The sequence below is a fragment of the Ornithodoros turicata genome, chromosome 10 (assembly GCF_037126465.1).
Source record: "Ornithodoros turicata isolate Travis chromosome 10, ASM3712646v1, whole genome shotgun sequence".
Classification (NCBI taxonomy): Eukaryota; Metazoa; Arthropoda; class Arachnida; order Ixodida; family Argasidae; genus Ornithodoros; species Ornithodoros turicata.
This window is the reverse complement of record NC_088210.1, coordinates 33,417,415-33,433,310: the sequence shown is the minus strand read 5'-3', so window position 1 is coordinate 33,433,310 and position 15,896 is coordinate 33,417,415. Positions and strand designations below refer to the sequence as shown.

General features: G+C 46.1%; 1 protein-coding gene across 1 annotated transcript; it reads left to right on the top strand.

The window, feature by feature from the left end:
* Positions 1 to 12,060: 12,060 nt before the first annotated feature.
* On the top strand, positions 12,061 to 15,388 carry LOC135370618 (hemicentin-2-like). Its single transcript, XM_064604394.1, has 3 exons — positions 12,061 to 12,397; positions 12,917 to 13,060; positions 13,932 to 15,388. The coding sequence occupies exons 1-3, from the start codon at positions 12,152 to 12,154 to the stop codon at positions 15,378 to 15,380; spliced, it is 1,839 nt and encodes a 612-aa protein (XP_064460464.1). The 5' UTR covers positions 12,061 to 12,151; the 3' UTR covers positions 15,381 to 15,388.
* The last annotated feature ends 508 nt before the right edge of the window (positions 15,389 to 15,896 follow it).

Sequence of the window (15,896 nt, the reverse complement as noted above, 5' to 3'; positions counted from 1 at the left end):
TGGTCAATTTGAACGACATAAGGCTGTATAATTCAGACAACGTAGCAATTTTCCAACCACACAGAGTAACAGTTAGCGCATCTTTCTTCGCAAATTGTGCCCTATAGTATGGCGCAAGATTTTATATCACTCGATATATCACGGTTGACGGTCTGCTTCAAAGTATTTTCATGCATGCGCACCAATTATGTACCTGGGACTCTTACAACAGCGCGTGAAATGCGGTCTTCACTTTGTGACATTCATTTACTCCCGAAAGGGACTATTTTTGTGGCAATGCCCCAAAAGGAGTAAAAGTACTCCTTTTTTTCTTAGAGCGTAGAACGTTGACAAAATGAGCAAAGAGTTGTTTGCTATACGAGAGCGACCACGAGCTGGACAGCTGTTTCTTTCTTTTTGAGTGCGTAAGGAGAGGTTAGCCTATAAGCATGTCGACTCGCTACACCTGCAGCAGGCCCGGCGTTTCATGAACTGCCGTTCTTGCATCGGGTACTATGCAAATGGGTGTGGTATATGGGCCCTTCTGGGTCTCGTTGGCTTCAGATACAATTCGCGACATTGCTCACATAAGAGTTCAGTGAGAAAATATCTAAATGGCAAATCAAAAATAATTTTATTGTCAGATGATCGCACTTGCGAGTTTGAGACTTATGTCCTGAAGCGTATTGGTTTGCGGCCACCTCTCTCAAGCGATAAAAAACTTTGATCTCCAGCTAAGAGTATAACTGTATATACTTCAAATTTACACACATACCCCGAATAAGAAATTCATGTTCCTACTTGTGCACTTTTTACTGACTCGCGTTTCTACATTTTTGTTCCAGTTCACTTCGCGTGACCAGCTCAGAAGTCAATGCTGTTGTTCACGCTGTTCTTGTGCACCTGACAGCAGGTACAGAACACGGAGAATAAAAAATGATGATGATTAGCTAAATATTAACTCCACGCGATGTATATTGAATCGATGGAAACGTGCTTTCAAAGGAAACCGGAATGAAAATTCAAAACATATACGGAGACTGATATCCAACACTGGATATCGATGTTCTTTCTTGTTCTGACCGCAAGGACCCATTCCCGAAACCCGCGAGAACTGAATTTTTAGTAGTAACTGCGTTACAGTTACAGTAAGCCTTTTTGAATGTAACTATAGTTGTAGCTAAGTTACAAAGTTAAAGTAAATTAGCTACTTTACAGTTACCGTGTAAGAATCGATAGTCAACGCAACGCTCATTTTAGTGTTTGTACTGACCAAAATTACATCCCATGATTGTTACACTGGAGCAGCTTTTCGTGCCCGAAGAATACAATACTACACTCGTAACATATAATTACAATTGTTTCTTCCAGCTGGTTTACAGTTATAAGTTATTTTCTTATGAGAAAAAAAGTGACCCGTTACTGGAACTATAGTTACCGGAAAAGTGACTATATAGTTATTGTAACTTAGACACCCCTTAGACACCCCTGCAACTAAACAACGTCACCGCCATCTCATTCTACAATGACAAACATCCAGAAATATTTCAAAGTTTTGCTCGAATATACCAACTCATCATTGGTATACGCAGGTGCAATATGCCGCACTAAACTAACCTAAAATATCGCTGGTTTTGGTTAGTTTATGATATTTTAGGTTAGTTTAGGTTTAGGTTTAGGCTAGTTTAGGGATATTTGAAGTGAGTTTGGTGTGTGTTATAATTTAGGTTAGTTCAGTGCGGCTTTGGCAGTTTGCCTCGCCTCCCCAAAAACAATTTCGACAGTCAGTAGTTTCGGTTAGTTTATTATATTTTATGTTAGTTTGACTGGTATTTGAGGTTAGTTTAGTTCGGCTCTAGCAGGGGTTTACCTCGAACTAAAGTGATTGAAATCCCCGTTGCAAAATAAACTGCTGTAAATAAATGTTATCTGACTATAAAATGCACAGTCGCGCGCGGGAAATTGCCAACAGCGAACTTAGACCAACGAGGACATAATAACGCAAACACCGAACTCGGACTAATCTAATAATACATTAAAAAAACGTGGTGTTCCGTCGTGTCTGCCTTACTAAGCCTAACGGTCGCTAAAATTTGGCTTTCGTTCGCTAAAACGACTTGGACAAACATCGAAAACCCGTGAATTTTGGTGGTTAAATAGTGATACAGTGTTTTTATAAACACTGCATATACCATCTTACGAAGCAACTGAGCATTCTTCTTGATTTTCCTCGTTTCGAGAACGGGAATTTTCAGATCGGGGATTTCGCAACCGGGAATATCGAGGTCCACCCGATATTGCATATGACGTGCGCGGTTTCAGTAGGGCAGTATTGCGATCAGAGAATCAATGCCGATTAAAACGTGAAATATTACCAGAACAATAACATTGCTGGTATATGGCTAAACCCCTTGAAGGAGATCGAGTTAAGTGAGAGATTATTTTGTGCATAACCAGCTTCGTCGCTGTATTTCTTGAGGGGATCGATATACTGTATTCCAGCAAAATGGTTCGACAACACGCGGTACTGGAGCCACAGAAAGTACAACATTTACAGAACGATACGTACAAATTGAAAACACTTTTTGGGTGTCAGTACTTACATAAGACTGGTATCAAGTAGTATTGTAAAGTAGCAACAAATATATTGAGGTTGAAGCTAAGAACTTAACCGGTGGAGTCATACTTTTCCTGCTAACCGTACACTCTAGAAACAGAACTTCACCGCATAGCACGCTTCGCGCCAATCATTGCTACGAATCATAGGGACATCGTTTCTGATTCGAAGAGAGAGGGGGCGTACGCCTTTTTGTGTCAATTTGGGAGAGTGGTAATTGACATCTGATGAACATGAAACCCTAACGATGCTTCACAACAACAACGACATGAATGACAATGGGATGGAGGCTTCACATGGTGCTTTTCCAATATACAAATCCCCACAGAAGAGATAGAAAAAAAAAAGGTTAGAAAGAAAGCTTATGCGCAAAGCAGAGGAGACAAAATCAGTGACTATCCACAGACATGACCACCATCAGAACCACATCCCTGACACATCCCAGAAAACAGAAACACTCAATATCCTGAAATGAGACACATTTAGGCCAACATTTAGGCCGCAGGAATTGTTTTCCGAAACATATCCACAGAAAATGGCCGACGACAGACACAATCACCGCACACCTTGATCACCACATCAGACGGCACCGAAGCAGACGACACCGAAGCAGACGACACACCAACCTCACGAGCCAAAGAACGAGACGGCGCAGAAAACACGTCTGCTATGGATGCATGTCCCACTTTATGTTTTGCCGCTTTTTAACTTGCACCACTCCCTCCCCACTCATCCCCTTTCTAATAAACGCAATAAAAAGCGAAGTAAAACAGCAATAAACAGAAACGAGGGAGGGCTGGTTGTGCGGGAGCGAAAAAAAAAAAAACGAAAGAAGAAAAGAAAAAAGGAAAAGCAGAAAGAATGAAGCCGGCTTAGTTGGGCTCTTCTTGATTGAAGGCTTCCCTCTTCTCGGAATCCCTGGGCAGTTTTTCTTCTATTTCTTTTCGATTTTTTTGTTTCTTTTTCTTTTTCTTTTTGCATTTTCCTTCTCCCTTCGGCTGGAGGCGACCTTGAAGTCCTTCCGGCGACGTGATGGGGCAGCAGATGGGGGGAACACTCTGGGCCTGTACAGAGGGATGCATCGATTTCGTGAGGGGCGCAGGGTTTTATTGCCGTGCATACGGGCTTCGATGGTTGTTACCTCCATTCAGTTTTGCGGTTCTACATACAGTGACTCACGGCTGCAGAGTTCGCGCTGATGATGTTGATGATTGGATCGAGAGAGAGTGAGAGAGAGAGTAGGATTGATGTCTGCATTTTTTTTTTCTTTTTCATGCTAGTCGTAGGTAGTATAACGTAACTTCACAAAAATGTCTGTGCTGATCGAACTCAGCAAAACAGATAAGAATCAGAGCAACGACACGCTGTGGAAATGGATCATGTTTGCGTTATCGCTAACAGATAAAGGAACAATCTCCCAAGGAGTACCATGCTCCTGTTTCAGACGCACCCTTTCAGCTGTTCTCGAAAAAAAAAAAATGACAGTGAAGCTTTCTAAAGATTTACAAGCTTTCCCGTGGTGAGCCACGCTTCATCAGGTACAAAATGAAATGGTGCACTTATACAAACCTATGCCAGTGCAGTGCCACAAAGCAGTGCCAACTGTCATCAACATCTCAACGGCAGTTGACTTCAACTGAGACCAGCGATTTCAGTTCAACCAAGGTGACTAACAAGCCTGCGCCCAATACTGGGATGAGCGTCTAACTTCGTGTGGAACGAAGCCTCTGCTGTACTGTCCCGCGCGGCTTGTATATATGGCTTAGTTGCGTGCTTGAGAATGCAAAAGCGCGATATAATTGCCGTTGGCTCCAACGGCAGCTAAGACGGGACCTTTTATGTGTGGCATCTGTAGGGCTCAGTAGGCACAGGTCTTGAGCTGAGAATGCTCGTGATACCGAGGAAGTCCGTCACCACCTGTCCAGCTGCTCCAAGGACCGCTCTTTTACTCTATGTTCTGCACCCGATTGTACCTCATTACGGCCGAAGTCTCATATGGTGGATGCTTCTTTTTTCTTTTTGGCCGTAATGAAAAATCTTCGGCCGAAATGAGACTACCATCGGCCGTATTGAGACTTTGGCCGTAATGAGACACTTGGGGATTAAAGGATTTTCGGCCGTAATGAGACTTTCGGCCGTAATGAGACTTCGGCCGTAATGAGATGTTACCCAGCACTCTGCAGGTTCCTGCTCTAATAGTCATTGGGGGTAGATTCACACGTAAGGTGAGTGATCCTATATGTCCTTGTGTGGCTGCAGAATACACGTGCTGCGGGGTATAGGACTGCGAATAATTTCGACCACTTGCGGTTCTGCGGTATATCGTAAAGCAGCAGGCAGACAGGTTATCTTGACGGCGTAGTTTAACAGCTTGTTGCTTGTAAACCCAGCGCAACAAGTTGTACATATAACAGAGGACACTTGATATTTTTAATATATATATTTTCGCTAATAAAGTTGCAGTAAAATGACCCGAGGCGACGTCTGGTGAGAAATAATCCCCAATTTGTCGAGCAACAGTGATCTATGTTCCCGACCGGTTCGCTGCTCATGATGACTACGTAGCCGACTTCTTTTGTTTTAGACACAGTGTTATGCGCATACAATGTAGTTTTGCCACCGTACTTCACAGGCATTGCGTAGATGGTGGCGAATTCCGACACAGTGTTGCTCGTAATTTTTAATCTTCATTTTCTAAAAATATGTTAGCGCAATTGTGACCGAAAATTATGACGTAAGAGCATACTAAATGCACGGGCTATCGAATATATAAATTTTCTGAGATTGTGTGTATTGTCATCAAGCAGGAGAGCTACCTATGGAGGTAGTCCCCTTTGGACAGTCGTATTGCAAACTGTAGGATGGGACAAGCGAAAGCTTGCCCACATCACATTTCAAAAATAGTACTGCCCTCGCCCTAGAAACGAAGAGCAGGGTCAACTAGTGCTAGGCAATGCCAAACATCCCTCAAAAGCCTTCATTAACTAACTAATTATTGTATTGTTGACTGATTAGACGAGTGACAAAATTAGTGAGCCCATCTTCGTTGTCGTTTTAGCCTACCATTCGCTTCATCCTTAATTTACTGATTCGCTTTATTTTTCCCAACCAAGTCAACAACTGAGGTCAGTTCTAAAACTCTGCTCCATTGCTTTCGCACTTGAGTAATTCTAACTAATTCTATCTAGCAAAAGTGAATAGGCACCAAATGGAGGCCGGCTTCCTGTAGCATCTCAGACTCGAACAACATTCTGAATACATTCACGATTGTATTGTCATCACGTACCTATGGAGGTAGACCCCTCGATTCACGATTCCCCTACATTCACGATTGCATGTATTGTCATCGAGCAGGAGAGCTACCTATGGAAGGGGGTATCCCGAAATGCCGCCGTTAAGAATCCACCGTTTAGGATCCCATATGCCCAAAATCCCAAACGGCGCTAGAGTATAGTGTTGCTTGCGTGCCCAACTATGGGTAGCCCCCCCCCCCCCCCCCCCCAACGGCGTGGTGAACTGTAAAAAAACATCTAGACTAACCTAACCTCTGAAAACTAACCTAACCTAACCAAAATCTGATAATTTTTGCTGCTCTGATGTGACCGCCTTGCTAAGCCCAACGGTCGCCAAAAACTGGCTTTTATTCGTGACAATGATTTCTACTGACGTCAAAATCACGCAAAACTTCGAGGTTTGTCAGTAATACGCATTATTCAACACTTATCATTTCGCCATTCTTCACATTAGAGCTTTAATTTAGAAATCTGGGATTTTGAACATCTGGGATTTTAACCAGTGGAATTCTTAACGGTGGAATATCTTGGCATCCCCCTATAGGGAAGTACGTTTGCACGTGTATTGGCATCGAGGCAGTACGTAAGGCAATAGGAAAGTACGTTTGCGTGTGTGTATTGGCATCGAGGTGGAAGACTAGTCACAAGGACTGGCTCTCATGTAATTATCTCAACAAGCTATATAGGACTAAAACTAGAACTAGTGCACTGCGAACTCCTGCTTGTGAAATCACGTCACGTTAAGGATTGCTGTTCGTGCTTCTCGTCGCCATGCAACGGACCAAGCCTGCGGAGAGTAATGCTTAGTATTGGACAACGTACACTGTAAACTGGCACCCTTATGGGTGTAAATAGCTTGTCCTGTAACTCACACCACTTTTTACACCGTATGGTTAAACACCCTTTTAGGAGGGTGAAATATTGTTAAACACCATCCTAAAAGGGCGTATGAAGGGAGAAAGGGTGCAAAAGACGGCATTTCCAAGGAAAAGCACCCTTTCAAAGGGTGTTTTACACAGAATACACCCACTAAAAGGGGTGTTCCAGACCATACGGTGTAAAAAGTGGTGTGAGTTATAGGACAAGCCATTTACACCCATAAGGGTGTTTTTCAGTTTACAGTGTACCTTCCATGCGTTTCTTCGAATAGCACAGACGAAGTTAGCCAGCCAGTTAGTTAGCCAGCACGTTTGCCACTCGCTCTGTATTGCCACAGCTTCTCTACGGTATACCTTTAACCTGGAAATCTTCGACACAGGGTGTGTCCTTTACGAGACGGAGGTAGAAGAAGAACAACAACTTTCTCGGTGTGCGCGGCAGCAGCGTCAGCCAGAGTAAACCACAACCGAAGCAAACGACAAAGTTCCCACGCTGCTTTGCGCCACGCGCTTGGTGGCGCGTGTATCTTCGTAAAATCGGAGCAAACTCGTCTATTATTCCTTCTCACGGAATTTTCTTCACGGCGACATCATCTTCTTCTTCAACTTTCTAGAAGTTCATTTCCAGGTGCTACAGGCACGTACGCGCAACCATGACGTCATTCCAGTTCCAGCAAGATACACTATTGAAGAAGTTTTTTAGAATCATAGCGAGATTTCTGTGTCAAAACGCGGACCCATATCCGTTTGCTAATAACAACAATAATAATAATAATGATGATGATGATTTTAATAATGGACATTTTTCGCTCTCGCGCCCTATCCTAGCGGCCGTCCAGCGAAATACGCTCGGTGCGCGCCAAAACACAGCCAAGTCGAAGCCATAGCGTTCGCTGATTCCCAATCTTGCCTGGAAAAGAAAACACACAGGCACTTCGTACGACACCACCACCAACAACAGATTTATCATCATCAATTAAAATAAAGTTGTTGTTGTGAGATCATTGGATTTTATTTACAAAAAAAGGGAAGAGCCTCAAAAAAGGAACTTTGGTCCTTGTTCTCACGTAATTTTTGGGAACGGGTGCAGGTGCCTCGCCCCACAGTCGAAAGTAAGATGGACTCGAGTGGCTCAACCACCACTCCACACAGATTCGACCGACTCGGACGTAGAAGTTCCCACGCATGGTTGAAATGCGAGTACATCAGAATAACACTGCAAACTGGAAAACACCCGTATGGGTGTAAATGGCTTGTCCTATAACTCACACCACTTTTTACACCGTATGGTCTGGAACACCCTTTTCAGAGAGTGTATTCTGTGTAAAACACCCTTTGAAAGGATGCTTTTTCTTGAAAATGCCTTCTTTTGCACCCTCTAAACACCCTTGAAGGAGGATGGAAAATTGTTAAACACCCTCCTAAAAAGGTGTATAAAGAGTGCAAAAGACTGCATTTTCAAGGAAAAGCACACTTTGAAAGGGTGTTTTACGCAGAATACACTCTCTGAAAAGGGCGTTCCAGACCATACGGCGTAAAAAGTGGTGTGAGTTATATAGGACAAGCCATTTACACCCATAAGTGTGTTTTTCAGTTTACAGTGAACGGCTAATCCGCAGAGGCACATCGTGACCTTTGAAAAGTCCATCCACATGCTCGATTGGCCTCTGAGTTAGAGAGCGCCGTAGTTGTGCCATTGGCTAATAACTACGAAACAATGAAAGCTCTCTGACATTTTCGTATATAGACACATGACTGTCCAGTCGTCTTTAGCAATGTCACGTGTTTGTGTCAGTGTTATAGTGCCGTGCACTTGGGTGCAGTTGTTTATAGCCAGAATCGCAAGCACGGAAGTGCTGAAAAACAAAAAAAAAGGTTGCGGGGGGAGGGGGGGGGGGGGTCATTATAAACAGTTGCGTAAAAAGCTTTATGTATCACTACAGGCCCCTCTGTCGCTCTTAGAAGAAGGGTGGAGCGGTTACACCTTTTAGGAGGTAATAGTTGTCGCATATGTTGCGCCTAAAAGGTTGCAAAGTTGTACCTGCTACCTGGTTGCGGTTTGCGCAACAGATTAGCGCAAATCCCAAAACAAATTTTAGCTGCAGTTACCTTCGTTGTACACAATGTGCTCAATGTCTTCTGCACTGTCAATACTGGGAAAGCAACCCACTCCCTGAAAGTGCATTGCTTCTGTGCGCATTGCATTTTGCGCTGTATATACCTGCAAAGAGGCGGTAACAGGCAAGGTTTACCACCCTTTCACACCCTTTCGTCAGTAGGGGTGCAGAGGAAAGAAAGGCGGGGGGTGTCACCGAACATTTGGGTGTTGAGGTGCAGGGGGAGTCTGGAGCTTGGGTGTATCACAGAAACTGGGCACTTCTGCTTTCTCTACTTTCACAGGTAGCACCTGTCTGCAAGTCCTAGCAGCTAACAATCCCATATGTTCGAGGCAGTGTTTCGGTTTAAGCTCACGTCACTCCAGAGGTCGATGATATTGGTCAGGACTCAGGAGACTACTGCAACAAAGCTGTCACAACTGAATTCTTGCCTTGTAATACATACAAACAAATGTGTCGAACAAATTTCAAAGTGTGTGTCGAACACCAAGCAACAACAAATGTGCCGAACGTGTTAATACAGTTCTCGGTCAAGCTGTCTCAATAGAGAATTTGTGCGTTATTACTTGTGTTCTGTGGAAAGTATCTTCGGCAACATACTGCAGCTACGGGGCATGGTGTGTAGATCGAAAACAGCGCCATTTAGTTGTGCCATATTAACGATATTGCGCGTGATTTAACTTGCCGATTTTCGAAAGCCACGCACTTTGAAAACAAAACTTCACCACCTAGCACGGTGAACGACAACAATTGTACAGAAGACTACCCTTATCGCTGTTGATCTGTGGAAAGCGCCGGGTGTACGCCTTTTGTGACAGTGGTGGTGGTGGTATAGGGCTTGCCGTTGTCGGCCTCACGTATGTGGGCAACGTCACGACTCACGCCCTGGGGGAATGTGCGTCCTGGGCCGACTTCTGTGACAGTGAGTGTCAGAAAAAGGCGTTCTTCCCCATTTTTAACCAATCAGGGTGCAGAACGATGTCATCCGGGACGGTGGTTGACTAAGAGCGTGGCTATGCGGTGAAACTCCCTTTATGAGTGCGCGAGGGTACAGCCCACGCCAAAGACGCGTCTACAGCATTTGTTGGTGACCTCACAGATATGGTGCTGCAACGTTTCTCTGCGTCTTCCGCCTGCGGAAGTAACAAGCCAGCCCGGCTAGGTTTAACCTCTCTCGGGGTCGAAGCCCACAAAGACAGAACGAAGTCTGTGGCGGCGTGAAGAACTCCTGCGAGAGTGCAACCACAGCAAGAAGAACCAGGGACTGTACAGCCTTTGTTTCAACGGGCATCCGCTAGGGTGCAGTGTTAGCGCGATTCTCATCCGCTTTCCGCTAATGACAGCCCTTATTACCTGGAGCACAGCATCACGGAATTCAGGGGGCGTCGCAAAAAAAAAAAAAAAATTATCCCCCCCTCACTTATGCTTACCAAGCGGACACGTCAAGACAAAAGGGAGTCGGACTTTATCACTGGATTGGCTACAATCCACCAACGAATAACCTTCCACCATTTTCCTTTCGCTTGCGTCTCTCTCTCGTCCTGTCTGCTTCCTCCTCTCTCATTTATAGCCCCCATCCCCTCTCTGCGTGCCTCTCTCTCACGCTTTTGTACGCCATTTACTTTGCTCTCCGCAGTCGCTAGTTGATCGATGCGATCATAGATGGCGCCACTAGCTAGACAGAGCTCTGCAGGGCGTGAAGCCGTTTCAAGTAGCAATTTCCTTTTTATTCGCGCAGTTTCTTTACGTTTGTTTGTTCATATTTTGTTGCTATTCTCGGTCCTGGCGGAAAGGGATGCCCCCCCCTCTCTCTCTCTCTCTCTCATATTTTTTGTGTATTGTTTTTTTTCTTTCGCTATGAATTGCTTGTGCCGCACATCATTACAGTCAAACAAAAATAAAAATGAAGAAGGAAAGGAAAGGCGTGGTGGCCTTGAGAACCGCTCGACGGAAAATAAATGAACACTGTACTTTTTCTGCTGTTTCTGTTGTGAGGTGGTTGCTTATTTTGAAACATACACACAGACACACGAGAGAGAGAGAGAAATAGAGAAAGAGAGCAAGAAAGGGATATGATCAGGCGTTTCGAGGGGTCAGTGTGGTGATCAGCAGTCTCCGACAGGGTCGCTTTTACACTGCGCGTGTGCTATGTTAATTCGCAACACTTATAAGTACTCGCGTGTCCTTCCGGGGGGGGGGGGAATATGTTTATTATATATAAAAAAATAAGAGGGAAAGGTTAGCCACCGGTATGGCGGCTTGCTATTCCCAGGAAAAAATCCTTCCGGGATAGGCAATGTATATACTCAGGAGCGTTTTGCATAAAAGTTATGCACTGAAAGGAGGGTAAATATAGGCAGGTCATTAACCAAGTTACCAAGCCTGCCGATATGTCTGGGTGCTGTTCGGAGGGAAGCCTGCGTCCTGGGCCGACTTCATAAAGTCTTAGACTCGTCTGAGTAGACCCAGGGTAACCAGTCAGAAATGACAGCTGGTCCTGGGATTCGAACTTGAAACGATTTGGTATCTGCAGCGGGAACCACGCTGGCCGGATGACATTCACGTGAAATTGATACCGCTGCCACTTCTGAAATATCAAGGAGGAGCCCAGGCAGCACACGGCATCGGGCCGACGTCAGTAGCAAGTTGGGCATGTCGGCCCAACATATCTCCGACACTGCCAACTTGTGACCGATATACGACAGGGGGTGGCAACGTCGGCTTGATGTTGACGAAAAAACGCGACATCTAGCCGACACTGCCAACTTGCGACCGATATCACGTTGAAATTGGCAATGTCGGCTTGATGTTGACCTAAACGATCGACATGTACCCGACAATGCCAACTTCCGACCGATATCCAGCAAAAGCTGGCACTGTCGGCTTGATGTTGACAGACACCATGGAGATGACGCTGACAATGTCAGCAGCAGGGGCGCATTTAATGGGGGGGGGGCGAACGCCCCCCCCCATACGGCTATGTTCTCTATGTCAAAACCCTATCTCCTGGATGATGCTGTGCCCCCCCCCCCCCCCCCCCCCCCCATGAGAGACCCTTAAATCCGCCCATGCACAGTCAGCTTGCGGCCGACATCCCACAGAGGTTGACAATGTCAACTTGATGATCACAGAAACCTCATTTATAGAGGAGGCGTTGGTCCAGGCCTATGGTGCACCAGGAGAGAGTGAGGAAGAAGAGGAATCTCGTGTTATTCGTTAGCCGACGGCTTCTCTCGTGGAAGAAGCGTCCTGTTCTACACCTGTCTGATGCCACGAACCATTACCATGCTGCGGAACCTCCTTCTCGTCCTGCTGGGAGGATCCGTGGTGCGTCTCTCAGCAGGAACGGTCGCCTACTACGGACAGACGCGAGTCCGCGAGGGCGACAGCTTCCTCATCAGCTGCGTCACCGGCAACAGCACCGTAGTTAGATGGATGAAGGACGGTTGGCCCATCAAGTCCACGCCCTTGAACAAGTACGTCTTCGAAGAATCCCACGAACAGACGGCAAAGGTATGTACTATATACACCTGGATACAGCTGGATAGACGCTATGCGCCACGTCCTTCATTCGCCATTGCAAGTTAGGGCCGTGTGGCGGATAGAAGGCCTATGGCTTATACAAGTATTCCAGCCTTCGTACTAGACCCCGTGCACCCCGCCGTCGGCGTGCTCCTTTCCTGGCCCGCGGCGCACCGACGTTCTTTGCGCATTTCATGTCTGGCTACGTGGGGTACACTCTTAAAAAAAAAGGTGTACTTTAACTGCTTTCCTTGCCACATATATAACACCCTTTTGGAGAGTACAATTACGCTCAAAAGGGTGTCTCTTCACTCCCTCAAGGGAATATCATAACACCTTCTCCCTGCCGGGGAGTAACAAAGAACCCAACGTATACTTCACATGAGTCCAGCACGTAGATGACTTCACTCGTACTATTTGTGGGAGCTATAGCTTCCAACATGTATATACTGCTCCAGGTTTATCTCAATTCCTTCTTGAACCGCAGTGCGTTGTTTTTCTCTTATCAAGGTGAACAAGCTGTACGTTGCGCACTCCAAGCGAAGACACGCCGGTGACTACACCTGCGTGAACAACACCCGAACGTACCACCACCTGCATGTTGAGCCCAGAGAAGTAGAGCGACAGGTTCAACACGTGACCTGTTTTAACCTGGTAAGCTTACACAGAGGCCGATGAAACAAACAGTAATGTCGAAAAAAGAAAAAGTCCTTTGTCTTGAAAGCCATGACTTATATAACCAACGGGATCAAACACATTTCAGCCTCTAAGCCTGACGTAACCTAACCTAACGTAACTAAGTGCACTGAAGAGGTCAACTCATGGCGAAACTGCCGTCCGCACCTTGGGTATTCGCAACGCTAGATAAAAAAATAAAAATGAAATGAAATAAATAAAACACACGTAAAATCGGAGCTAATTTCTTTTTCTGCGAGGGGATCTCGTCTCGAAAGGAAGACCGCGGCCTAGTCATAAACCTTTATCACATTTCGACATATTCACCTCCAAGTTCAACACAACTTGGCACATCGTTTATGGATCTTTAACCATTCAAACAAGATATCCTACGTCTGCTATCCGAAATATGCTTCGGCTTCTCCTTTATCACCTCGTAGACCTCCGAGAATCTCTTTCCTTTCAAACTTTATCTCCAGGTTTGAAAAAAAAAAAAAAAGAAAACATCAGACGGGGCAAGATTTGGAGAGTATACACCGCATGGCCAATGCATTCGAATCGCAAGTCATTCAGAACATTTATTTTCTTGCATGCTTTTTTGAGCCAGTACATTGTCCTGCAACACAGCCTTTCCGCACCGTTTGTTCGAAACATCATTTAACCGGCAGAGTAACCTACAATAGTATATGCTCGCATATATACCTCCAGGTTCAATACAACAACATCATACTTTACCCCATATACTTTATTACCCTTCTTAATATACTCTAGGTTCTTTGCTCACAAAAAACGCTATTGCGTAACCTACTGCTCACCATCAGTGTTCACGAACATTATTACCATGTTGCAGGATGTCAGTAAACCCTTGGAAATCCCATGCGAGCATCCAGGATTCAAGGACAATTCTAATCTAACATGGTACAAAAACGACGAGTTCTTCCACCCCGAGAACCGTCGCGTTCATTTTCGAGCGAACAAGCTCATCATAAACCCTGCCCAACTATCCGACGTTGGCGTCTACACTTGTCTCGACGCTGACCACGCCAATCGCACCTCCGGCAGGGCCAGCTATCTGTTCCAATATACCCAGGTGGTCAGAGTCGTTCTTCCCATTGTCATTGAAAGTCTTCCACGATATCATGTCGTCGACGAGGGCTTGGACTTCAACATATCCTGCAATATCCTGTCCCGGCCTCCTCCCAGGGTGTCCTGGTACGCCGGCGGTGACCTCGTAGACCCTTTATCATCGAGCCCGAGGATCCTGCTGTCTCCTGGTGAACGCAGCATTCCGGACACACTCCTCACCATCCGCAACGTCACCATTCGTGATAAGAAGAGATATAGCTGCCACGCTGCGCACGACGGTTGCGACAGTAACGCGGTGCACGTCTCCACCGTACTGTACGTCCAGCTTCAGAAGATTCACACCAACGAGGCGCAACCTGGCGGTGGTCTCGTCATCTACCCTGACGATCCTTTTCTTCTTATCTCTTGCATTCACACGGATAACGCGACCGTCTTCATCTGGAAGAAAGACGGCGCCGATTTCGTAGCCAGTGATCCTCAAACGTCCATATTTGCCAACGGCACTATAAGAATAGGGAATCCCGATGCTAGAGACGCGGGCAACTACACTTGCGACGTGAACGGAACCGCCGACAGCGCAACGATCGAGGTACGATACAAGGTGACCATTGTGCAAGAGCCCAGTCAGACCACCGCGTCTTCAGCCTGGCTGGAAGGCAGGGACATCCGGATAGCCGTCAAAGTCACCGGTGTGCCTGCGCCCACCCTGTCCTGGCAGAAGGACGGCAAGGAACTGATAACAGACGACAGGCACGTGCTGGAGGACTACATGAACGTGACCTCCGCCATTTTGAAAATTATAAAATTGCGCGAAGAAGACCGCGGAAATTATACGTGCGTGGCCAGCAATGGAAGAGATGAAGACACACTGAGCGTCTACGTAAGAGTCAAAGGAAAATACGCCGCTTTGATTCCGTTCCTGGGCATCTGCATTGAGGTAATAACTCTCTGTATTATCATCTACATCGCGGAGAATAGAGCAGCGAGGCAAGGAAATGAACCAGCGGAGCCGTCGGAACATTCGAGAAGGGACGGAGATTCGAGCGAAGAGAACCCACCCCCGGTAGAGCCTCCAATATTCTCTCCTCGAGCTGAGCTGGACGTTGGTACCAGCACAGCACCGACGTCCGCGTCCGGCGGAATTCCAGAAGTGGAGGTCCAGCGGCCGTCGGCCATAGTGACACCCGGGGAGGATAATAAAAAGGAAGTGTAAAAGTATAACTTGGAGGGCGTTGGGGGATGAATTTTGAAGGTGGTGAGATATGGGTTTGGCGGGGGGGGGGGGGGGGGCTCTTTTGGGTCCAGTGTGGGCTGGTGCTAAAGGCACCGTGAAGCAGCAGACAGACAGGATATGTTGGCGGCGTATAGTTTAACAGTTTGTTAACCTTGTAAATCCAGCACGTTGTACACGTGACAGGGAACGCAAAATATTTTTAATTTGAGAGTAAAATTGCGGTAGAACGGCTCGGGGCGACGTCTGGTGGAAAATAATCCTGAATTTGTCGAGCAACAGTGATCTATGTTCTTGACTGGTTTGCTGCTCGTGATGGCTACGTAGCCGACTTCTTTTGTTTTAGACAGTGTTATGCGCATGCGATGTAGTTTTCCCGCCGTACTTGACGAACAATGAGCGGTTGGTGGCTACTTCGACACAGTGTTGCCCATAAGTTTGAATTTTCTATAAAAAAAACACTGAAAATTGTGACGTAAAAGTACTGACGGCTCAGCC